The 26,620-nt window shown below is 40.8% G+C and overlaps 1 protein-coding gene across 1 annotated transcript in view; it reads left to right on the forward strand.

The window, feature by feature from the left end:
• The window catches only part of LOC118573411 (lethal(3)malignant brain tumor-like protein 4), a 317,599-nt gene that overhangs the window by 284,553 nt on the left and 6,426 nt on the right, over window positions 1–26,620 (forward strand). Inside the window, exon 14 of the mRNA XM_036173702.1 lies at window positions 22,596–22,769. Within this exon, the coding sequence (XP_036029595.1) occupies window positions 22,596–22,769 (174 nt within the window). The remainder of the gene's footprint in view (window positions 1–22,595; window positions 22,770–26,620) is intronic.

Raw genomic sequence — 26,620 nt, forward strand, 5'->3', positions numbered from 1 at the left:
GGCCATTAGGCCCTGGCCACACACAGATTCGGTGGTCGATTGCTTTCCACCATATTCAGCGTCAGTGTGCGCCTCTGCCACTGGATACCCTCTCACAGCGCCCCATCCCCCCCAACACTTCATCATGGAGCCTTGCCCTTCACAACACAACTAAAGCATCACTCCTTAGAAGATCTCTTGGTTGCCTATTGTGTATGTGAAGTAGAATGGCCTCCACACTCCTTGCAGGATCCATTGACTTTGTCTTCAGCACTGGACAGCGCACTCCAGAGGGACATATCCAACAGAAGGCATGGCACAGGTCCCTAGGAAAAGTTGGGTAGGAGAGGGAGGATTGAAAACTTAGGTAAATATAATGTTCACATGTGACACTCTCAAAAAAATTAATGAATTAAATTAAGAAAAAAAAGTGAGAAGGCACCTCCTTTCATACATTTTCATTAATGTGAGTAGAAAATAAGTATCTTAGAAATATCTTAGGGTTTCAGTACTAGAAACAGGTCAGTTTAAGAAGAAGTCACAGCAAAAATCCTTGAAGGAGTAATATTTATTTGCATTGATATCTGAATCCAACCAAATATACTGTTTGTACTGTTAGAAGAAGGTGGATAGGGAAAGACTGATTCTTCACAAACTGGAAGTACAGTTGTTGCCACAGGGAGGCCATTGTGTTATTGTTTCCAGATTTACCTGCTTTCCTCTGGAATACATAGTTCACACACTTACCATATAAATATATATTTGTTTTATATATATCATATATATGATGCTTGTGTGCATGTAATGGTCTGTAGAATACCCCATAGGTGCTCAACTAATATTTTTGGGAGAAAGTAGAAGAGAGAGAACGCCATAGGGTCACTAAAACTTGGTCCTACTCTCCAAGAAGGAACACTGTGGCTCTTGTAACATAGAGGATCTGACAATTCTTCTGGAAGGCATAAATGTGCCTCAGAACAACATACATCTGCTTTCAGAATTATCATTACTTTAACTAGCCAGCTTTTGTGGAAATGATTGTAACTATAGACTCAAGAGGTCACTGGCCTTTTTATTAGTAGTAAACCATACAGTGGAAGCCAGCCCAGAAATGGAGGCGAGGAGGGCAGGGGTTCAGTAATCTTCAAACAGGTGAATCAAATACCTTTTCCATTCCTTCCTGGCTATATTTGATCCACAAGCAAGTGCTCTTGTGGCTTCCATGATGGCTGTCTAGTTGTTCTTTGTAGTTGATTCAGCATTTCTGGAGTGATGTGTCATTTCTGCTTGAGATTTTTCTCCCCTGCAACCCTTTAATTACCCATGTGACACAGTCTTGCTTTTATGTGACAGGTTTATCTTGTTTGTGGTCTTGTGACATTGCACTTTAAAGTTGTTTTGAATATTCTTTCTCTTTGACTCTTAGTCTTCTCTGAGGTTCTGGAAAACAAGCAGAGAAATCTGCGTTTCCACAAACGACTATTTTAGCCTTACTACTCATCAGCTGGTACTCAGTTGTACACAAAGCATGTGCACATCATTTTATCCCTCCCGAGACTTCCGTCCATTGCCTTTGCCTCTGCTATCACATATCCAGTCCTGTAAAGCAGGTACCCATACATTTGTCACTCCTGAAATGGCTTTTTGGAAAACAGTGAGTGAAAGATGAGTATACAAACAAATTGAATTAACTGCAAGAGACAGATGTGGCCTCTGTCCTGATATGCTGGGGAGTTGACCAGGCACAGCTCATTAACACTAATGGAAAAATTCATCACTTACCATGTGAATTTCCAGACACTGCAGAGACACTTTCTCCTCCTAATTTGCTATATAACTTGATTATTTCTAAATGCACAAATATCCAAAAAGGAGCTATTTTATCAATCATGAATCTCTAAGATTACCTTTCATTAATTTAAATTTCAATTCCATTGGGAAGACACTTCCTCTCTAGAAAGCAATTTCTTTTTCCATAACTGTATCTGTGATACCCAAGCTACCGTAGCCCCCGTCAGCTTCAGAGTGGTATGTAACACATACTTGCCAGATTTTAAATTTAACTTACATTTTCATTGTATTTTAAATACTGTTCAAAATTCGAGAGGGGAAATAGTGTTTTCTGACCTTGGTTGGTTTGGAAACCTGTGTGGAGTGGAGACTTCAGAACAAGGGTACCACGTGTCATCCAGAGTTCCATTATTCAGCAGATCTGTGTACAGAGCAGGGCTGAGATGCAGTGTGTGATCTGGATGGGTGCCTGTGTGGCCAGAGAGTACACACAGTCTGTGTTGCATCTCAGGCTGCAGGTGTACACACTCACCCATAATACTGCTTTCATAACTACAGTTATTGAGTAAGTAAAGAATAGGAGCAGTTCTTTTCTGAAAGAGGGTCTAAAATCCATGGCATCAGTTCAGAGATAGACAGACAATGCTTTTTGATAGTGAGACAAGCTTATTGGTTCAGTTGCTTTCTGATGTGTGAGTGTGTGTGAGTAAATGTGAGTGTGCACATACACGCTTGCACTTGTGTGTCTGCACAACTCAAGAAAATTAAGTTTTAGCCTTGTAAAGGAAGTAAGCATCTATACCAGTTAAGTGAACATTTTCTCTCAATTAAAATGAATTTAGGACACAAATTCTGCATCATCTCATTTATATGGGAGATCTAAAACCATGAGCTTATATAATCAGGATGCTGTTTTCAGAATGCTTATAGAATGGAGATTCCCAGGTGCTAGACATGGGCACAGGGTGGAGGACATGTTGGCCAAAATGTATATAATTTCAATTAAGAAATAACTCCCAGGGGCTGGGAAGATAGCTCAGAGGTAAAGAACACTGGCTGTTCTTGCAGAAGACCTGGGTTCAGTTGCCAGCACTCACGTGAAAACTCACAACCATCTGTAACTAAACTTGCATGGGATCCAATATCCTCTTCTAGCCCCTGCAGGCACCAGGCACACACACATGCTGCATGGGCATACATATAGACAAATAATCATACACATAAAAGAAAATAAGTCTTGAAGAGTAACTACAGGAGTTCTGCTACACAGCCTGGCAGTAACAGGTAATAATGAACATTTTTGGTGAACATTTCTAGCAAAGTAGGTTTTAAATATTCTTAAGGTAAAATGTAAGCATGTTCAGTAAGGGAATAAGCACTTACTGTTATACCTATTTCATAGCACCATATTAGCATGTTAAATGTATATATATATATATATATATATATATATATATATATATATATGTGTGTGTGTGTGTGTGTGTGTGTGTGTGTGTGTATGTATATATATGGATATATTTTACATGTCGATCAATAAACAAATGTACTCAAGGGCTTACAAAAATGAGCAGGCGCTTAGTCACTCAGACTGTAAAGACACTGAGCAGAGGACCCTTGTAACTGTCACCTTTCTTGTCTCCAGTTCTGGCTTCCTCTTGTGAACTCTGTACCCCAGTTGCAATGAGAGGCCCTCTGCTTTAGAGATAAAGTAGTATGGGGGACTGAAACAGAGCTTTTAGTACAACAGCAGGGCCATGTATAAGGTTGGCCTAGGGACTAGCACGTTTTGAAACAGTATTGCTTGTTTTGTGAAGCCTTAGTTCACATTTATTAACACAGCTTTACTGCTATATAATTCCTGTAATTCGTGCACTTAAAGAGCACAATTCAATAGTTTTGAATGAATTCTCAGCTAGTGGAGCATTTTCTTCAGTGTTATTTCTGTCTTTTCTGTTTTAACCACTCAGGCTTTTTTTTTTCCCAAAGCCAATTCTCCTTTCATTATCCTCCTCTTCCATGCCCTGCTTGCCTCTCAGACACACTGACAAGCAGTCTGATTCCTGTTTATTGCTGAGTTATAGAGGGAGGCAGGGTTGGAGCTACAGAAAGGATGAAAGGAAAGGGAAGGCAGAAGATGAATGGGAGAAGAATACTGTCTCCCACGGGCTTGACAGCATCAAGGGGGCCCAGGAGCATCACAGACATGAAGGGACTGGAAACACATCTTCCCAGCACTTGCCTCCTCACCTCCTCACTACCAATGTTTACTGTTCTCTGGGAGAAAATGCATAGGCTGAGTAGTGATGCCTATACATTGATGTTAGCAACACTATCTTCTCTATCACATGTACACACCACACACACACACACACACACACACACACACACATGTTCCACACATACTTATGGATATATATGTGCATATACACACTATACCCCACACCACACAAAGCATGAAGAAACAATGAAAAATCTCTCATTTTTAAGAGAGTTGACCAGCAAACACAGCTTGAAAGGGCTGTGTCTGTGTTTTCTGGATTTCACTCGTGTGCATTTTGTGTATGTTTTCACACACACACAAAATTGTTAAACCCGGAGATTCACAATGCTCAACAGAGTTCTATAAAGATATGACTCTAAAACATCTCTTAAGTGATAGTGATTAGTTTGTTTACAGGGGAGTTTGGGACCTGCTCAAGTTCTCAGAAGGGCAGGGGACATGGAAAGCCGCTGTGTCAATCACAGGAAAGTCACTTAAGCTAAAGTTTTTGGAGTTGACAGTCTCAGAAACTCAGAATCCAAACCTGGGTACATGGTGGTGACAAGGACTACCTCCATTACTGATACACTTGCATAATATGTCCACACACAGTGGAAAAAAATGGATGAAGCCATTGATGGTTTGCAACAATTAGAGTGCTGTCCTACCTTCTAACAATCTATACCAGGAATTCTATAATTTAAAATGTAGATGGCATAATTCACTTTAAATATAAATTCCATTATCTAATTTGCAAGCTAAAATGAAGAGAAATAAAATCTTGGGTTGGTCCAAAGGTAGCAGAGTTCCCAATAATGTTTGTGGAAAAAGTCAGTGAGTGAATTTTGCAAAGAATACTGAGTATAAATGAAAGCACATAGATAACACTTTTATTTTTATAAAGAGTACACTGTCAAGCTGATGCAGGTTTGATGAATAAATTGAGGTTTAATCAAGCAAAGAGAAAGCTTAGATTATCCTCTGCCTTAATAAGACAGCAACTGTCCACACCCACAGTGTGGGGTCTTGGGCTAGGCTCCTGCCAGGAGTCAAGTGTTTGTATCAGAGTAACCCAGCAGTGACTACATGGATAGTGACCATTCATCAGAGTGGGGCCCTATGTGATCTGGTCATCAGAAAACCATTTTCAGAGCCCAAAAGAATGCTGGTTTACCTCCACTGAAGTAACAGCCATACTTTAAACTCTCCCAATACTTAGCTATAAGGACTCACGTTCTTGAAAGACTAAATACCAGGATAAAGCAGAAAGGTTGGGGGTCAAAATGGGGAGAGCAGTAGAAGGAGGAAGGGCTTTCTTAGAGAAGCCCAGGCATCTGATACCCTGTGCTGTGTGACTTGTTGCCAAGGCTGGACTATCAGTCAGGGACCCTGCCTGTAAGATCCCACTCTGCTCCATCTACACTAGCAATGCAGGGACCTGTGTAATGTGAACTACTGCAGGCCTGTTGCTATTTTCTTAGATGATAAAGCTTACATAAGCAGAAAGGTTCCATAGCCTGCTAATCCAGACTGATTTACCAACAAAGCCCATAGCTAGAGCACATCCAGGGCAGCTGGTTTTGTACTAGTGTTTTAAAAGAGGATGTCTGAGTCAGTGTTCTATTGTGATAAGACACCGTGATCAAGGCAACTTATAGAAGAGAGTTTGTTGGGGGCATACAGTTTCAGAGGGTGAGTCCACGTCCATCATGGTGAGGAGTATGACAGCATGCAGGCAGACTCAGTGCTGGGGCAGCAGCTGAGAGCTTACATTCTGATTTGCAAGCAGGAGGCAGAAAGAGAGAGAGAGAGAGAGAGAGAGAGAGAGAGAGAGAGAGAGAGAGAGAGAGCGAGAGAGCGCTAACTAGAAATGGCTAGGGGTTTTGAAACCTCAAAGCCCACCCCTAGTGACACACCTTCTCCAACAAGGCCATGCATCCCAAACAGTTCCGTTACCTGGGACATAAGTCAGCAGGGGCTGTTCTCATTCAAACCACCACAGATGGTAACTGACAATATGAAACCTGAAAGAAAACCTTTTTGATGATCTTCCCTAAGTGCCACATACACGTTCCTCTTTTTTCCTTGAGTTTACCCCCAGCCACAAAGGCTGTTTTTATTTTATTTTATTTTTTGTTGTTTTTATTTTTTATTTTTATTTATTTTACTTATTTTTAAAAATTTATTTTACATACCAATCACAGTTTTCCCTCCCACCTCTACTCTCATTCCCTCCCCCACCTCCTTTCTACCTTCACCCCCATCCCCTCCTCAGAAAGGGTAAGGCCTCCCATGGGAGTCAACAGGGCTTGGCACATCAAGTTGAGGCAAGACCAAGCTCCTCCTCCCTGCATCAAGCCTGAGCAAGGCATGCCACCATAGAGAATAGATTAAAAAAAGCCAGCTCATGCACCAGACACAGATCCTGGTCCCACTGCTAGAGGAGAACAAACAGACCAAGCCACATAACTGTCACCCACTACAGAGGGCCTAGGTTGGTCCCATGCAGGCTCCCTAGCTGTCAGTCTAGAGTCAGTGAGCTCCTCTAAGCTCAAGTCAGCAGTCTCTGTGGGTTCCCCATCATGATCTTGGCTTACCTTGCTCATATAATCCCTCCTCCCTCTCTTCAACTGGACTCTTGGAGCTCTGCCAAGTGCTTGGCTGTGGATCTCTGTATCTGCTTCCATCAGTTACTGGATGAAGGTTCTATGATAACAATTAGGGTAGTCACCAATCTGGGATTACAGGAGAAAGCCTGTTAAGGCACCCTCTAGGAGTCTTAGTTGGGGTCATTCTTATGTATTCCTGGAAGTTTCCCAGTCACCTTACAGTACTAAGTAACACTGAAACAATGTGCTTACATCAAATAAGAATCCACACCTGGACTGCAGTTAGAGACTGTGATGGTTGAAATGAGAATGGTTCCCATAGGGCTCATATATATTTGGTCCCTAGTTGGTGGAACTGCTTGGGAAGCACTAGGAGGTGTGGTCTTCTTGGAGGAGGTGTGTCACTGGGGGTGGGCTTTGAGGCTTCAAAAACCACACCATTCCTAGTTAGCTTTCTGTCTTGTGGTTGCTACCTCAATATGTAAGCTCTTAGCTACTGCTCCAGCACCATGCCTGCCTGCCTTCTGCCATGCTCTACCCATCATAATGCTCATGGAGTCACCCTCTGAAACTGTAAGCAAGCCCCTAATAAATATTTTCTTATATAAGTTGCCTTGGTCTTATATAAGTTGTCTTCACAGCAAGAGACAAGAAACTAGGACTGAGATTATGGGCGATGTTCCTGTTCTGAGCATCTACCTACTCCAACCAAAAGAGAACAATTCTAGAGGAGATTATGAGTAAAGAGAGGGTGGGGGTACTCTCTCACACAACACACCCTTCCATGTGGTATGTCTGCAATCCTTGAAGCATTTCAATGATTAATTCCATTGCTCAATAGAATATGACATCTGGACAGAGTTAAAGAAGTGAAATGTTAAAGATGTTTGGACTATAATAATTGGGTACATGAAATATGAAGAGCTACTGGTCTGTGCAGACTGAAATATGGAGCGGAGTGAGAACCATCTATTTTCATTGTAGGGGTCTGCTGGTGGTCATCATGCCACACTTCCTTACCTCTGCCCACCTGTAGAGTGAGTCCAATCATTCTGTTTTCCCTGTCTTTCAAAGTGTTAAAAGCAACACATATTCTTAGCCCAAGATAGCCCCTCTGCCTTACCCACCTTCATCCTTCTACTCAATGGGTTTCTATGACATTGTTTACTTTATGAACCTCCAGCTTTAGTAAACTCCATGTGCCAACGGTTGTTTTTCTAGAATGTGTGTCAAAACTAACTCTTCCTTCTGTTTCTGGCCAGACTTTCTTGTCATCCATCTGTGCCCTGGTGCCCTTTCCAATTCTTCTCACAGCTGGGGCTTCCAAGACAGGTTTCCAGAATGTTGTCATTTTCTCAAATTGCCCAAGTCAAGAACCCATATTCTGTTTTACTCTGATCTGGACAATCAGTCCCTTACCTCAGCCTTTGCTTCTGGCCCCTTGGCCCATTGGAGAACCACTTCCAGCTTCTTTCAAAGTTTCTCCTTTGAAACCTTTTAAGTCGAGTTCTGTTTCAAGAATCTGGCCTTGTGCCTTTCTCGGCACACTAGTAAGACAAAGCAGCAGCAGCCACAAAAACAATTTTATGAGCCTTGTCCCTCATCTAGGTTTTCTTTGTTTAATTAAACAATGCATATAGTGTGCTATATACTTATAGAACTTGGTTCCCTATTAAATGTTTACTACGTATATTTTCCTGTTTTAATGACTCTATGACTCTTGAATATATAATGTACCATGCATAGTGTAATGAACCACAAGAATCCCTTTGCGTCCTTTAGTATTTAGTATTTTGTAATTTGTTTGAGGCCTGCTCTCTCTCTCTCTCTCTCTCTCTCTCTCTCTCTATATATATATATATATATATATATATATATATATATAGTCCAGATTAGCCATAATCTTGTCTCAGTCTACCAAGTTCTGGGATTTACAGGTAAGTGCTGCCACATGCAACATCTTTAATATTTCTAATGCATTTATTTTGCCACTGTGGAAGTGAAAGACATATAAAATGTTGGGTCTTTGTTGTACTATATTACTACATAACTAGCCCAGTGCTATGCACATGGTATTCTGCAATACATGTGATTGAGAACTTTATTGTCTCTTGATCCTAGGATCAAGTACTTTGAAGGTGTTTACTGTTATGTTGGGTAAATTATTGTATTTGGCTGTTACAGCTGCAACCTCAGTGTATGTGCATATATGAGATGTATAAGTTCTCATTTTAGATCATGGTGTCAGGGAGTTTTGAAGTTGTTTTTTCTGGCAGAAAACCAAGACTTTTTTATCTCTTTTTTACATTTATTTATTTATTTTTCTATTATCAGCTTGATACAGTATAAATTCTTATCCTAATAGTGAAATGTTTCATTGAAGCTTGCCCAATAATTGAGTAAAACCAAAACTTATTATAAGCCACAGTCGTCCTAGGGTTCCCCCTGCTATATACCCTCCCTGGTTCTGTGGGTTGCAGTCTGATTATGATTTCTTTTTTTCTTGTGGCTTATACATTATGGCTTTTCCCAATAAAAAGTTATCCAGATGGCCAGTTCTTCACATTGCATTTCACTCCATACAGAGAACGTGTCTCTTTCTAAAGAACCCCTCTCTACCATGTGTTCTATTCTTGAGGCATCTCCACATTTGAGAATGAAAACTTAAAACCTGAAACAGCTGAAATTCCCTAAGAGTATCCTAATGATCCTACTCATTCTCAACAGTGCCCAAGACATCTAGGAATACATCGGTGTGTCACTTACCAGTCAACAAGGCACCTACTATGTGGGAAGCACTCTAGCAGGTGTTTCTTCATTTTTATTTTCTTACGTATTTGGGAAAAATGTCTTTCCCAGGAAACAGTTTGATACATTCTTACAACTCAGTCCCTGGCATCAAGGCACCAGCACTTACATCCTCTCTGTATAATTCCCCAGCTATGTAGCCTTGACTGATGGAAGTCCTCTGTGCTTCACACTTGGCATCTGCCAAATGACAACAAAGAGAGGTCTCCTTTCCATTTCTTTTTCTTTCCTTTTGAGACATAATCCCATCCTGTAGCCCAGGCTTGCCCGAAACTCACTATGAAACACAGGTTCACCTTAAACAGACAGAGATTCCCCTGCCTCAGCTTCCCAAGTGCTGAGATTACAGGTGTCAGCCACCATATCCTATTTGTCATTTTCCCTCCATTTCTCCTTTCCTGAGGTACTGAGTATTGAACCCAGGGACTTAGGTACACAAGGCAAATATTATACCACAGAGTTAAACCTATATATTATGGCTTCCAGTTTAGTGTCTTTATGGGATTCCTAAGTATGTGAATGAGTGGGTCTCTATTTCCTGTCTTTTTTGGGTTTTATATCCTTCTGTGTATCTGTTTTCTCCAATTCCAGTGTGTTGGTTTTCATTTAATCTTTTATATTATATTTTATTATTATCCCTAGAAGCCTGTTTGTTTTCTAATGATAGACAGACAGGGTATGGATCCAGACGGGAGGGGAGGTGGGAAGGAACTGGATAGAACAGAGGGAGAAGAAACTGTAATCAGGATATATTATGTGAGAAAAAAAATGTTCCATTTTCAAGAAAAGGGAGAAAAGAGAGACATCCTTCATGGGACTTCTGTGAGAATGAGCCAGGATGAATTAATTTAGAAAGAACTTCAATCAGGTTGTGGTGCATAGGAATACTATGAAAGTGTAACCTCTTTAACATTAGATGAATCAAGCTTTATTTTAATATCATTCCCTTTAATTTTAAGAATGATTTTATGAGCTAAAGTTAATAGAAATAAAAACATACAAATACATACTTTAGGATAAATCCATAGTCTTTATAAAACACAATCATGTGTTATTAATAGCAAGTAGTTTATTTAAATAACATTTTAGAATAGTTTATTGTAGAAAAATAATATTGATAACATTCTCTTAAAATTATTTATTATTAAATTAAAGTTATTTATCATTATCAGAATGTATATTGATAAGCCAACTATGTATTATCAGAGTATTTTTTTTTCTTAAATTTGTTGTTAAATATCTCCCTTCAAGATTTAATGAAAGATTCTTAATTTCTAATTAGCCTCTTATTGCTAATAAGGACAATATTGCTTTATACATATTAGATTTCAGGACACATTTGCCTTGTGGCATGTTAACTAATTTAGAAATAATGTAATCAACAATCATATTCTTTAAATGGAATAGGCCTCTACATATTAAACTTTCAAATGCACTTTTCCTTTGTAGGAAAATTTTACTGGCGGTAAAATTTTAAGTATATGACATAATGCTGTTTACTAGAGGCATACTAGATAGATAGAAATCACTCTCTTATGTAACTGGGAATGTATCCTACTGAGAAGCAGCTTTTCCATTTCCTCTTCCACCAGTTACTGCCAATCACCATTTAGCTCTCTGCTTATACCACATGGAAGAGGCATCATGCAGTTTCTCCTCTTCAGCAATTGGCTTCTTTCTCTTAGCATACTGTTCTCCAAGTTCATCCATCCTGTCCCATTTGGCAGGCTCTCCTCCATTTGAAAGTGATAGAGTTTTAAAAAAATTAAAAATTTTAAAAGGTCCTAGAAGCTTCAGAAGCAAGGGGGGAATGACAAATGGAATATTACATTTTGATTGTGGGTGGTGGTCAGCCTATAGGATGTTTGAGCTCTAAGTGAAGATCCCAATGTAAGCTTCTAGTGGCTCCACAGGGCTCACAGCCAATGGCTTGTGAAGTTGATGGGGAAGCAAGCCAACAGGACCTCCACAAACCCTCTTGAGTTTGTGAGTCTTTGAGGACACTTATCTTAGGCAGGTGAAGGATGAGTTGGTTTCTTTTTTCAGCACCCAACTAGCACACCTAGTCTTAGCACATACATTTGCCAAGAATTACTGAAATGCAAACACCTTCATGTATTGCTAATTAGCAACAATTTAATTTAAATTTCATCGTGTTGAATTTAAAGTCTTCCAGCAGATGGGATTATTTCATTAGGCTCCATTGCCAAAATGTATACATTTAATTTACAGATAGTTTTTAAAAATCATGCTTGAAGCATTTTTGAGCTAGATAATTACCAAGTTCTTTTTGTTCTTTTTGAACCACTGTTCCGGAAATGCAGTTTCTCCTCCAGGTGACAGTCTATCTTTAAATTCTCATGTTCTTAATAAAATTTAAACAAAAAAATGAAAAAGAGGAAATATACTATATTTTTCAAAGAAACAATGTATTTCAATCCAGGGTAGTCCAATATAAAACTGTATTTGCAAATTGAACTATAAAAAATTGCTTTGATATGATCACACCTCTTAACTCAAATACGATGATTAGAGGGACAAAAACAACTTGTATATTAACAAAAATGTTCCTTATAATAACAGAAATGCAAAATTATTGCCATAATTGTTTTGATTGAATTAATATTGTAACATGCTAATCACTTCATTTGTTTAATTTCCTGCTTAATGTTTGCTGTGTAGCTGGGGTTCTGGTAGAATATTTTTAAACCACAGATTTTATTTATCAGATCATCTCCCTGAATAAATTACACAAATTGCTTATTCAGTACATTAAGCTGATTGCAGCGTAAATTCTCCAAAGGCCATTAGTGTGGGTAGTTAGTATACTACCTCACTCCTTAAGACCAATTTACACCTTAGAAGTTTCTAGTAAACCATACACTGATACTCTAAAGGAATATCCATTCTGTGTCTCCCTCTCCATCTCCCTTTCCACACATGCCTCTCTTCACTGTAGGTGTATTTCTTCCCTGTCTGGTTTATTGAACATATTACCTACAACAGAACTCAGAAAACATTTTGGTACGAGCTCAATTAAAGTGTATCTCCTAAAGCAATTAAATGCTGCATCTTGAGTTTGACTCTTTGATATTAGGACAGACATTAATGAAATGACTAAGCTCCAAGCTACCATGAAAAAGAAGTAAATAGAGACCGAACTTAATGTCCCTCTCTTTCTATGTACACCAGCTTAAAAGTTCATTTTCTTGCTTGCCTTTTATGGGTTTCAAATTTATGAATATTGCTAAAAATCACATCAGGAGCTCTTTGGGCTGAATTGTGACTCGAGGGGGTGACTGGTCCTCCAGTTCTGCAGGTGAGCCTCTGTTGTTTCATCCGGGTCAATACAGATGCCAGAAAGTGAAAAAGGTTCACAGTTTCTAAATGACAGAGATCATTCCTTGGAGGCAGCTATCTAGAATGGCTAGATCAGCAGTTCTCAACCTGTGGGTCACAACCCCTGACCCTTTCACAGGGTTCATCTTAGACCATCGGAAAACACATGTTTACCCTATGATTCATAAAAGCATCAAAATTACAGTTATGAAGTAGCAATGAAAATAATGTGACGGTCATGGGTCATCACAGCTTGAGGAACTGTATTCAAGGTTTGCAGCATTAGGAAGGTTGAGAACCACAAGGCTAGAGGGAGGAACTGCAAAGAGGGTAACAAACATGGGCTGAGTTTGGAGACATTGATGAAGAGACTGAGATGAGAGAGAGGACATGTTCTCTGCTGTCGAGACAGTAGATGCTCGTTCTTCAGCATTGTGTTGGGACAATATCTCTCATCAGTCTGAGGGTTAGGAGTAAATATGTGAAGTGTCCCATCCCAGATCTGGACCATTGGTTTGGGAGCTGATGTGTACCGAGGTGCTGAGTGGCGGGCTGCTCAGCGTTAATGACTTTGCATCTATGGCTTCTGATTGGCAGAAAAGTTATTCCACTGAAGAAGATCAGTAGTTCAAGTAACAATGCAGTGGCACTCACACTCATGAAAGTTGGAAAGGCTGTCAAGTTTGGAGAGCAGAGATCATTTTGAAGTGACTAGAGCTTGGTTTTGAGGGTAATGAGGATGCAAATGGCTGGTAAGGTGATGTGCATCAGGGGTCATTGAATGCAGTGTGAAAATGTTGCTGCTTAGGTCTAAGAGTGCTGTCTTAGTTACTTTTTGTTGCAATGATAAACACCATGACCAAAATCAACTTGAGGGGAAAAGATTTATTTTCATCTTGCAATTCCAAGGTCACACACTGTCAGTGAAGAAACTCAGGGCAGAGACTCAAGGAAGGAACCAGGAGGCAGGAACTGAAGCAAAGGTCTTACAGGAGTGTGGCTTCCTAGTTTACCTTCCCTGGCTCATGCTCACCCAGCATTCTTACACAGCCCAAGAACATTTGCCCAGGGGTAACACCACCTGCAGTGGGCTGGCACCTCTTACATCAATTAGCAATCAGAAAAAACAAATTCTCATAGACATGAGCACATCAAGTTGTCAACCCCGGTGGTATCAGAGGAGGCCTATGGATAGCCAGAATTCTTACTGGGGAAATAGAAGACAAAAGAAGTATCCAAATGGGGCTCAACAATACAGTAACTACCTCATGTTGACCAAATGCTTGACAAAGCAATGTACAAGGAGAGATTGTTTGCCTCATAGTTCTGGTGTTTTTGGTCTGTATTCCTTTGCTTATATTCTAGGCTTATAGTGGTGCAGATCTTCAGAATAAAAGGCAGAACATGTAACACTTCATGTTGCAGACAGACTCTGCCAGAGGAAGTTAAGGCTAGAGGTGTTTGGGGTAAGGTATGGTTTCCCAGGACCATGATGCTCCCAGTGACCCTCTTCCAGCTAGAGTCTATCTCTAAAGTTCTGAGACTTCCAAAACAGCTCTACCACGTGGTAGATAACTCTACAGTATTTTAGCTTTAGAACAAAATCTTAAAACTGAAAACTCTTAACTGTTTGATTTCTATTTATAAGTACAAAGACTTTCATGTAGACTCATACATTTTTTTCACATAAGCCCTGGCTACTACGATCATTTTATAGATGTGAAAATAAAACGCAGAAAGGTAGAGGAACTTGTGGAAAGTTTAACCATGAGTAATTTTAATATTGTTTCTCTAATGCTTTGGCCCATGCTTTCGGTCACCCTGTTGAACCAATTATAATGCTTAATTCAGTTTGTAACTCTCATCTAGCTTCCTAATTGGCCATTTTAATGAGTTTATAAGATCTTGGAGGATTGTACAGGAAATTTTAAGAACTAAGAACCTTTCATTCAACTCTTTAAGCTCTGTACATATTTAGATTTCTTTTGAACTCCAGTAATAGAACTTTTAGAATTGTCATAATTTTCTTTTTGCTGTGTGTGCAGAAAATTATCTGATGTTTGAAATAACAGCTGTGTAATGGGTGAGAGCTGGCTGTATTGTTTTAGGAATTTATTTTAAAGCTATTGAATTTAAAGAAAACTGACTGAAATTTGATACTCTAAATAGATAGATATTAAATAATATATAAATTTGTGACTATATGTATGTGAATATGCATATGCATACATACATATGTATGTATGCACATATATATTCACAGATTTATATATACATGTATATAATGTGTGTGTATGTATGAAAGAGAAAGAGAGAGAGAGAGAGAGAGAGAGAGAGAGAGGTATTTTTCTATTTTGATGTGTGAGATTATGCCACATTTTTAGTATTTAAAATCAAGTGATGATGCTTCCTAGTCTACAGTCAAATATGTATCATTTGTACCAACTCCCAGTCTTCCTAAAAGTAAAATCAGCAGCAATTAAGGTCATATGTTAGCTTTTCAAAGTTTAATGGAGACTTGTATATCTATAATATAGTTTCAGTGATTTGTATTTCAATGCATATCCTATTTTTGGTGCCATTTTTCTAAGAAGTCAATATATTCTTAAGGGAGAACAAGGATGTTTACTTACCAGCCTTATAACACCAGGTAAGTTTAGGCTACTCATATTAAAGGCAGCACATTCTGGGGAGAGGTAACTGTGTTTCTAATTTAAAAGCAATGAGGACATATTGGGAAGTAGCATCCGAGGATGGTGTTACTTCCTTACATAATCCGTACAGCTGCTAGTGAACTCAGCAAGTGCCCACTGTCAGATGAGGCTCATCTCCAGGACTAATGATAGCTCAGGCTCCCATTACCTCCTCCCTTCTAATCTCTGTTGGAGATCCCCTTTCTCTGCCAATTCTCGGAGATCCATTTTGTGATCTGATGGGGCAGCTTCCCAGTAGCAAAAGCCCAAACCCTCACGCCTTCCAATCCATAAAAGGTGTCAAGTGAGGGTACCTCCACACAGTGCCTGTAAAATCAAACCTCCCAGCTAGGGTGTGACTTTTCCCTGTTATCTCCCTCCCAGAGAGAAAAGAATGATATTGTTTAGTAAATAAAGTGCTTCACTGAAATATCAAGTAGAGGTGGGTTCCTTGCATTTGGAGCAGAATGCTTTGAAATGCAGCTGCATGTCTGATTCCTGGGCTAGATGGGACCATTCCTTCATCTCACTCCCTCATGGGAGCCACTTGCCTATTTCAGACCACTTCACATCTGAGGATGAGGGGAAAGGTTGTCAATCACCTGACACTTGTGCAATTCTGCTGACTGCCAGGTTGTTGTTTATGCTTTGAAGGGCAGCACTCAGGGGGCTGTGCTGTGTTCACCATTTGTTGTCTATACTGCTCCCATTTCCTTTCCATGCTGTTATAAAAAGCAAAATAAATATTTGGGAAGGAGCTGGGACTTGATGCTGAGAGGTTGCTAGGGGGAGGTTGGCCTAGGAGCCTGGTGCCTCAGCCCTTCCTAGCCATCCTGAAGCTATTGCTGCACTCCACATGGGAGGCTGCCATTAGGTAAGCTGTGACAACTTAGTTATGGCTCCTAGGGTCCCAACCTCCTGTCTCCAGGACTTGACAGGGCAGGGCTCATTATCTTTAGCCAAGTGACACTGTCAGAAACAGGAGCCAAATTCACTAGGTGGTGACAATGAAATTGTGATTGCTCAAATGTTGCTGATCATAGTGATAATTCTTGGTTCTCAGAACCTGAGGTCTCTGAGCAGTCAGTGGAGTCCACAGTTCAAAGACTGAAGCCAGAGGGCAAGAACCCGAGATGCTAGTCAGGATCTCAATTAGGAGCAAAGGACACAACAGGATGTAATTCCAGGTTACAAAGATAGGCAAGGTGGCATGTGGGAAGTGAATCTGTGCTTCCTGGCTTGAGGTTAGGGGATAAGGAATGATTGAGTTATGGGATGAGATGGCAAGGAAAGCCGGACCACAGTGTGCCACACTGGAGCACCCAGATTCTAGTCATGGCGGTGGCTGGACATTTGCAAATAAAGACTGATGCTGGTGTTGATGTAGGGGAACCAAATCCTACAAGACTGATGAGGCTTCAGAACAGAAGAAGCCCACAGATTCGAGGGTGCCAGAATGTGCTGCTGTTGCTGCTGCTGGACCTCGTGCCTGTAAAATCTGAGGACAGGGCTTGGCGAATCGCCTCTGGCCTCCTGTCATCAGTGTGGGTCTTCGGAACAGGGAAAACCACAGCAGCCCTCGGGATGAGGCGTCCCTGATGAGACAAGAAGGAGGACAGAGCAGCAGAGGGGTCTCCTGGCCAGACACCAAATGCCGGGATTCGGCATCGACTGCCTGAGTTGCTTCCTCCCACACACTGACCTCATTGAGACGCAGAGGCAGAGCTGCCTTCAGAGCACTGCTCTGAAGACATGAGTAGTTTGTGTTTCCATTTACCTCCAGATGCTAAAATCTAGTCTTGCATATTCTCAACACAAATCCACCACATCTTCTTGTAATCATTAATATCTCATAGTGTTGGCATTGTGAGTCACTAATGGTGTTTGCGACTGTTTCCTTCCTTCATGTTGAGGTAAAAGGGATCTGTCAAAAAAAATAAACTAACGCCCTTGCTTGCTGCAACTGTCTTTCAGTGTTATGCTTGCTCAGCTTACTTCCCCTATTCATTGGCTTGACTGTTAGAGTCTGGCACTGACAGTGTTTTATGAAGGATTTGAGTAAGCCGTATGAAACTCCCCATGTCCACATGTTTCAGTTTCCTGTGGGTCAGCCTAATAGATCACGATGTCTCTTCCTTCCCCTGCGAAAAAGTGTTACTCTGTGAATTAAGGAGGAACACGATGTGGTCAGCTCCATCAGAAGAGCCAACACTCCTAAAGAGGCACCTGCTGCCTGCAGGTCTCCTCAGCCAGTCAGTCTGCTCTCTGTCTCCACCCACAGTGACCTGGGATCTTATTATACTTCTCCATCATTCAGACGGTGCTGTTAGACCCTGAATACTGGAGGTTTAACTCAAGCAATTTCAACATAGGCCACTGAGGGTTTCTATTGCTGTGATAAAACATCATGACCAAAAGCAGCATGGGGAAGAAAAAGTTTATTCAGCTTACAGTTCCACAGCACAGTCCATCCCTGAAGGAAGTCAGTCAGGAGCTCAAACAGAGCAGGAACCTGGAGGCAGGAGCTGATGTGGAGACCATGGAGGGGTGCTGCTTACTGCCTTGCTCCCCAATATTTGCTCAGCCTGATTTTTATATGCCCTAGGACCACATGCTCAGGGGTACCACCACCCACAATAGGCTTCCCAGCCCCCCCCCCCACACACACACACATACACACATCATTCACTAATGTAGAAAATGCACAACAGGCTTGCCCACAAGCCAATCTGGTGGGGGCATTTTTTTTCAATTGAGGGTCCCTCTTCTCAAATGACTCCAGCTCGTGTCAAGTTGACTTCAAGCGAGCCAGCACAGAAATTTTCTATGCTGACTATTTTTATTTTGGATCTATTTTATTTCTATTTTTATTCCCTTTAGAGCAATATTTCCCCAATATTTAGCTAAATCTAAAGATGCAGAGTTAGGTTTTAAGTGGTTGATACCTCTTCAAGGACTGATTTTTTTTCCATGTGACTAGGCTCTTACACACTTGCATGCCTGTAGGGCAGCGACTTGGGCTTGTGAGACGGGAGGTCACCGTCAACATGACATCTCTTCTGCATGAACTGTTTTCTGCTGAGAATGCAGGCTATCAGTGTCACAATACAGACCTGGCTCCCAGCAAATTCATAACCTTGCTTCTGAGGCTCAAAGTGCTGAAGACAATTCGATCTGAAAGCTCCATCTTCCCACTTCTTTTGCGCTTCCTTTTCACCTTTCATCAGCACCTTAAATTCTTCACCAGGCTCTTTTGCAAAGTGTGATTTTGTCATTGAATATATTCTTTGGAACCTCACAGTCTGTATCATTGGGATCCAGGACCTCACATGCCTTGCCTGGCTGAATCAGAAACTACTTCATTTTAGCAATGCTCCAGGGATTCTGTTTGGTTTTGAATTCCTAGCGGCCATGGAGTCAAAGAGGATGAGAATGCCATCAGCGCATAGGCAAATGCTGAATGATACCATGCACTGAATAGTGAAGGGGGTTCCAGGAGAACAAATTTCTTCCAACACAAGAAAGTACTGAACAAGAAAGCTCTGTGTTCACTGTCTCTCCATGCTGGACCAATGAGCCAGAGAGGTGGGGATGGGTGGTAACAACACCAGGTAGCAAGAATCACCTGAAGTTATTACAGGAGGTTAAAAGTTAAATAAATTTATGGCCTTGATCATTAAAGCTTCAAACTGGGAGTCTGTGTCAGATGGGTGTGAATGATTCCAAGTAGCAGCTGTATGTAGAACAAGACTTCTCAGTCTCTCTTGTTAGTGTAAAATCTTCTAGCCTTTCTCTGCAGAAGGTGCTTTCTTAGATCTCCAACAGTGCAGCCTAACAGACATAACCTGCTCTACACTGCTGTAGTAGTGCTTCATCTCAGGCCACTCACCATGGTTTCCCAGCCATTGGGCAGGTCCCCGACCTAACACTGTGTGTATCCACATCCTCAATGTCTCTGCACAAAAATTATGCCAGGACTTTAAAAAAATCCTTTGAGGATTTATACAGTATTTTTTTTAACCATACTCCATCCCACCCCCAACTCCTTCCAGATCCTTCCTCGCTTCCCTACCCACCTGATTTCCTGTTCATGCCTGATACTGTCTGATCTATGCCAGGGGTTTCTTAACATGCCTTTTTGAGATTTTCCACCTCTGCCCACCTCTGGGACTAATAATTTGGTAACCAGGGGACTTCCTAAGAAAGTGTAGAGAATGGGCAAGTTGTTCATTTGATGTGAACCTGTTGCATAGTGATAATGATGTATGTGGAACATCCACTACTGTGATGGCCTATGGTACACACCCAAAAATTAGACTTCTTGTTTTTATTAAGATTTGTGTTTATTGGTATGAGTATCTTAACTTCTTTACTGGATTTGTATTCTCTACTGTGCTTAACCCCTCACAACAACTCATTTAGGGGGTTCACTACATTATTGTGTATAGTATATTATTGTAACCAAGAACTGAAAGATGTATAGGCCAATAGACCAGCACTAATTGGTGTCATTTAACCATACCCACAGAAAGGGCCTTCCTATCTGTGGCAGAGGCTGTTGGTCAACCATGATACTGTGATACTGACACAGGCCTATCTTGTTACATTGAGCCAGGCTTGGGTCCTGGTTACTCCACTCCAATTCTAGAGACCAATTCTAGATAGAGCTTGCCACTAAAGCCCTTCTGGAGTGGGCATGCTTATAGACCCTTCTGGAAAATGCATTCTATGATAGACAGAGGGAAGTTGGCTTTGGTCCATGATGTAACTTTCATGTATTCATGAAGAATTTCATTTGTACTATATAAGCAGACATACAGTAAAGAGGAAGTGCATTCCTGAAAAAGCAAGCTGTCTCTATATCAATTTGACCACATACTCCTCTAGATGTCGCTTCTTCTAACACTGTGGTGATAATAGAAGCCACAAGTCTAATGGATCTTGATATGAGACTGTAGGAATGTCTGTCTTACAGTGTGTGCGTGCATACGTGTGTGTGTGTGTGTGTGTGTGTGTGTGTGTGTGTGTGTGTGTGTATGTGTTTCTCCATCACAGAAACTCTTCTGAGTTGACCCTGCTTTTCTCTCACTCCACTGTGGAGAGCTGAGCCTGAGATAGGAAGCACCTTTCCCCAGAGAGCATCTAGGCACTCGGTGGCATCCTCACTTTCCCTGGTAGTAGCTACTTGGCAGCTATCAGCAGCAAATGTTTGAAGATTTCTTTTGGAGGGAAGACCATGAACACAGACATGTGAAAGAGCCTGATTAGATGAATCATGTGGTCTAGCTGACCCCTCGACCAAAGCCAACATTCTCAGTTCAGGATTCCATTTGACAATGATGAAGAGCAAGAAGAGCCCCAGGCCACCTGGCCTATGGTCTACTTAGCCACCTAGGAGTCCAATCCTCCTGAACTATCCCAGATGGTGAGAGGCCAGATCCCAGATCTGCTCCAGGGTAGCACAAAGAATACCTCAGAGTAGTGAGGGTTAGGAATAAATTCTTATCTATCTCGACTTTTTCTACCTGATGGGAAAATAAGGAAACACACACACTTTCTGATGGTAACACTCTCTTTTACTTCACCATATAACACTTTACACAGTTCCTTCACACTCTTCTATAGCTCTAAACACATTTCTTATATGTAGCAATAGCTCTTTCACGCAGCTTTCTGTCTCACACACTCACTCACACGCATAGACTTCTCCTACAGCATTCATTCACTCTTTGCTCGTTCACTCTCTCATTCATTCATTCTCTCACATTTCTGTCACCTTCTCTAACGCTTCTTCTTCATCTCTCACTCAGCACACATACACTTCACTCACATTCTCTATAGCTTCCTTCTCTGCATTGCCTCTGCTTCTCCCATAGCCAAACTCTGGACAATTACTTATATAATACATTGTCAAGGGTCTGACTCAGTCTCATAACACATGAGTTTTTCTCAGGCTAGGAAGGTCACACTGACCAGCCAGTCATGCTGACCAGCCAGTCATGCATGGCCAAGCATGTAGCCCTTTCCCAGACAGAAAAATGACATCGAAATTCAGGACTTAACAATAATAGTAGCAGGCTGAACCTTGAGTCATAGGGGTACATGTAGAAGGAAAATCATTGCAGGGAGTTATGTATATCAAAATTGTTTCAGTTTTGACCTTGAATCATCAACAAACAACAGCTGGGGGCTTTTCTTTGTGTATTTTCTACAGGGGCAGTTTAGTCTGTTTTGAATTTGTTCTGAAGTCTAAAATTAATTGTCTTTGTGACCGAGAATACTGTTACATTCCTGTGTCAGTAAAGAACAATAATCTAGTATTATTTCTATACCTCAGAATTATACAGTTTAAGCAGAAATCATCATCCTGACCATCCACAACTAAATGTGTGCTCAAAGCTATAAAACATACTACCAATGGGCTGTGGAAGGAACCCCACAGCTGTTCTTTTTAAGGAGGTATAGTGGTGACACATGAGAAAATTACAGACAGAAAACAACCAGTTTCCACAACCAGTGACCCTACAGCCTTGCCAGGTGGGGCTCCCCAACAGGAAGTTACATGTCAGTCAACTTGTCAGACACTAGCTGTCACCTGCTATATACTCCCATGGCCTTCAGCACCAAGCACCAATAGGAAGCTGGAGCAGAGAAAAGCAGCCATAGTGTTTCTGTATACATGACTGTTAAGCTCCCGAAGCCTGGTGTTTTCTGGGAGGGGCAGAGGTTCTTAGCTACCCCCAGCATTGATGAAATAAATAGGTAACAAGGGCTTGCCTACTAGAGAGCACAGCCTGAGGGAACCAGTGTTTGGCATCCTCCTTGCTGTTCCGTGGGAGGCACATCTGGATGCTAGTCCTACATTTGTAGGCTCCCAAAATTATAATTGCTGCACGTGCTGACGAGTGTGTCTATGACACTTTGCTGAATGACCTTCAACTTGAGACTTTTATTCCTCAGAAGGTAATGTGGGAGGAAACCATTGGAGTTTATCCACTCGAAAGAAGAAAGTCTCTCATTTTTAGATATTAGGTACATGTCTATTCTGATGACATTGTGCCCTGACTTATTGTGATAAACTAACAGCTGTCCTTCCCTTTTTACACAAACTAGTGCTTTCGGATGCCCATACTCAGACATGAACTTGAAGAGGGAGGCAACACTTCAGGATCGCCTGAGAGAACAAACAGGGACAAATCTGGAAACAGAGTCTTCACATTCCAAATCAGAAAACCTCCACGATTTGAATTTCAATGGAAAATGTGAAAAGATGAACAGTCAGTCCAGGTAAGAAACTTTGGAAACTTGAACCAGAAAGTGAACCGTATGGAATTCTAATAAAACAAATTTATTACAAGTGTTATTTCCCTAGATTTCACCAAGATAATTCTTCTGAATAATGTCATATTTAGTATCTCACAGAGCTAACCTGCTCCTCCATCAAACTATTTGAATATGTCCCTTTTCTGAATGTACAGATTGTACGTCAGCAACAGAAAGTTCATCTCAAATGTGTAGTCGGAAAAGATTCCCTTTTCTCTTGCAGACATTTTTGTTCTCAGGACTCATTTCATCAGTGAAGTTTTTTTTTTTAGCATGAGCTGAGACTTCATGCCCCTGGAGTCACATTAAATGGTGCCCTTGGTTCGGTTGCTTGTCTGTCATCTTCAATCCACACATGCCTGAGATATGAGTTGTGCCTCTCCTTACTCTCTAACCTAACTCGGCGGCCACACGTTAACTTTCCCAAATATAAACTTAGAGTTTTCTGTAGCAGTTTTCATTTTTTATTTATGCAATCGTTTTCTGAGCGACTTCAGATACAACCTTATTTGACTTTTTTAAAACTCAAGCAAGCAGTCTAAATAATATCTTTTCTTCAGAGTACCCCATCCTCCCTGCTGGGGATTGCAAACACAGAAACAAACAAATAAACAAACAAAAAAACCCAAACAAAACAAAATGTAAGTGTGTCCATGGGAGCGAGACAAACACTGGGGTAAAGAAGGTTCTAGAACAGTGTTTCTTAACTTGTGGATCGTGACCTCTTTGGGAGTTGAGCAACTCTTCCAGGGTGGTTGCATATCAGATATCATGTATATCATAGATAGATAGATAGATAGATAGATAGATAGATAGATAGATAGATAATGACTCAGACTCATAATAGCTATAAAGTAGCAAGGAAAATAATTTTATGGTTGGGGGTCACTACAACATGAAGAACTGTATTAAAGGGTCACAGCATTAGGAAGGTTGAGAACCACTGTTCTAGAGAAAAGTGGTAAGCGAGTGTTTTCCAAACGCAACGTCAGGCCATGAGACACTACCTTACCATCTGTGATTGAGAGAAGAGTTTATTCCTTGTCTCAGTCTACAGAATCACACTCTTTCTTGGAATTATTATCACATGGGTGGAGTTCCCTTAGAACACCTTGGCCCCTTCACACGCCCCCACCTCCCAGGGTTGCGTATGTTCAGTGGGAGACCTGGGCCCAGTGGACACACTCACATGTTTGTGGCATGCTGAACTGTAGATCTGTCCTATTTTCATACCAGTGGCTTAGAACATGGGGAGGACATTTCATGTTTGTTAAATAGCTGTTTTGATTTCGATGGCTCAGCACACACTTGCAACTCAGCCTCCTCTTCGTTGCATGGTTCCTCCGCATGCACACGCATGCCTCTATTTTTGTAGCTGTGTCTTGCGTTTTTATTACTTACTGCACACCCACTCCTCTGTTGACACTTCACAGGGTCTGGTTGTTCTTTCTGCTTGTTCACACCCACACTGTTTACAACTCTGAGTAGTTGAGAGCATGTGTGTTCCTTCTTGTTCTCGATGGAAGGAGGCTTCCCCCCACTTCTTCTTTTCCTTTTTAAACTATTTTCTCCAAGAACAAGGCTTATTTATTCTAAAGTCACAGAGACGAGGGCACTCATGTGCTTTTTTACTTTTTGCTACATTCCGCTGTGTTTTTCCCTAAGTGAAAGTTCAGCCAATCACCCCTTAAATATTTTAGATTTTCATCTACAGTGTCACAAATCACCGAGACTATGCAGGTCTCTGAACTGTGTTTAGAAATTTTTGTATCATCTCAGAGGGTAGCTAAACCAGTTTTCCCCAGCAAGCATGGGATCTTATCACCCCATCTCAAACTTCTCATTATTGATTCTCTTACTATTTCTGAGGGGCTTCGCACTTAAGTATACCAGGTAGAATGGTTAGTACAGAGAGAAAGAACAGCCAATGACGCAGTCCAAAAGCCTCAAGTGACCCTATTCTATCAACTCCTATTTTGTGTACCTTTGGAGCTGTGGTTGCAGCAGGAAGTGGGCCCATCACACGGTGCCCACCCTGAATCATTCCATCGCTGTCAGCTTTCAAGTCCAAAGCTGTCCTTTTAGGTCAGGCATTCCTCAGAATAGCATTTGCATCAGGGTTACACCCACTCCCATCTCTGATCCTGTTCATGGTTGTGGCATGACTGGTTACTAGACTGGAATAAAGAGAAAGCAAAGACGACACTGGGTGATCTGTGGGCTGATTGAGAGCAGATCAACTACAGTTCAGCTCCCTTCCCTATCTTCCAGTAGTCCATCCTCGGGGCTGCCGTGACTCTAACCCACATTATTGAAATCACAAGATCAAATGCAGATGGAGGGGAGCATTTGACATCTATGCTTTTTCTCTGCCCGAGTTTTGCACAGGATTCTGTCATTTCTTATGCAAACTAACTCTGTCTCTTTAGTATCTCTAGACTTCTTACACTTCAAACATTACAGCATTACCTCATATATATTAGACATACACTCTTATATATTATATATTAATTATTATATTAATCTTGGCAGTGAGGTCACTAGTAGTATATTTATGACTCTATTACTTCCATCAGTAGTAGAAAATCTATTTATGGTCACATTTTAAAAAATATTTTAAAGGGTCACATTTTAAAACCAAGTAGCATATATAAGCCCAATGTCCATAAAGCTGACCTATGAAAACTCTCATATTCAAGTTGTGTTTACCTTTAAAACTCAGACTCACTGTATCATAATAGATAGCAACTATTGAAAGTACACATTTAATTTATATGGAGTGTATACTCTTGTTTTAGTTTAAAGAAATATTTATATTCTTTGTTCTTGTGTTGCTAGAATAAGTAATGGTGCATTAAGTGGAGACAGATTGCTTGTTTTTCACTGAGGTGTGTCCTGCATGGACAGAAGCACCTCTAATGCTCCTAACTGTTTAGAGCTTCTTATAGCTTTGTGCGTTAGGCAATATGGAGATTATTGTCACCACATTTTGCTGTTTGTAGTGAGGATACTGTATTTAGGAGGTGGAGACCTCTTGGCTATTGTTCTGGGACCCAAATCTAAATCATCTGATTGCAGCCAGCTTATTTCTGCCTAGTGAAAAAAAACATAGGACATATCAATAATTCCTATTATCTTAGTATTAAAATCACCCACTCCCTTTGGGCTGAGCAATTCATGTTTTATCGTTTTGTTAATTTTTATCATGTCATTATGAAAGCCCTGGCTTTGGTATTTTTCTCATTCTGATTTATTACATTGATAACTGAAGATTCAGAAAGGTTAGGTAAAGGTGTCCAAAAAATGGCACAGACAATCCAGTAGAGAGGTTGGAGTTTGAATACAGAAATGCTTTATTTCAGATCCTGAGCATGTTCAATTACATTCAGCCAAAGGAGGAAAGACAGCATGAGGCTTTTTAGAATGCCTAGCCGAGTATACTTTGCCCATTTTACACTTCCAGCTATGAGTTTTAGGGTCATATATGATACAAACATTTCTTACTGTATAAAAATAAAATTCCTCTGGGGAGAGTCCCACCTTGTGTGCCTTCAGGTGCTTCCTCTTATCTGCAATGCCTATAATACTAAAGTCCCCACCTTGAACACATTTCACCATAATATACTAAAAGAAGGACAGTAAAATGAGAACCAATAAATGCCTTCATGGTAAACATATTTCCCATGGAGTGCAGCTGCCCCTACATTTTCTGCTAGCTCTTTATCTCAAGTCTGAGGAGAGCATTCTTCAGGATTTTTTTTCTTACTCAAGTGTTCTTTCAAAACTCCCTTTACCTCCCCCAAAGCAGTGTTCAC

The sequence above is a fragment of the Onychomys torridus genome, chromosome 23 (genome assembly GCF_903995425.1).
Source record: "Onychomys torridus chromosome 23, mOncTor1.1, whole genome shotgun sequence".
Classification (NCBI taxonomy): Eukaryota; Metazoa; Chordata; class Mammalia; order Rodentia; family Cricetidae; genus Onychomys; species Onychomys torridus.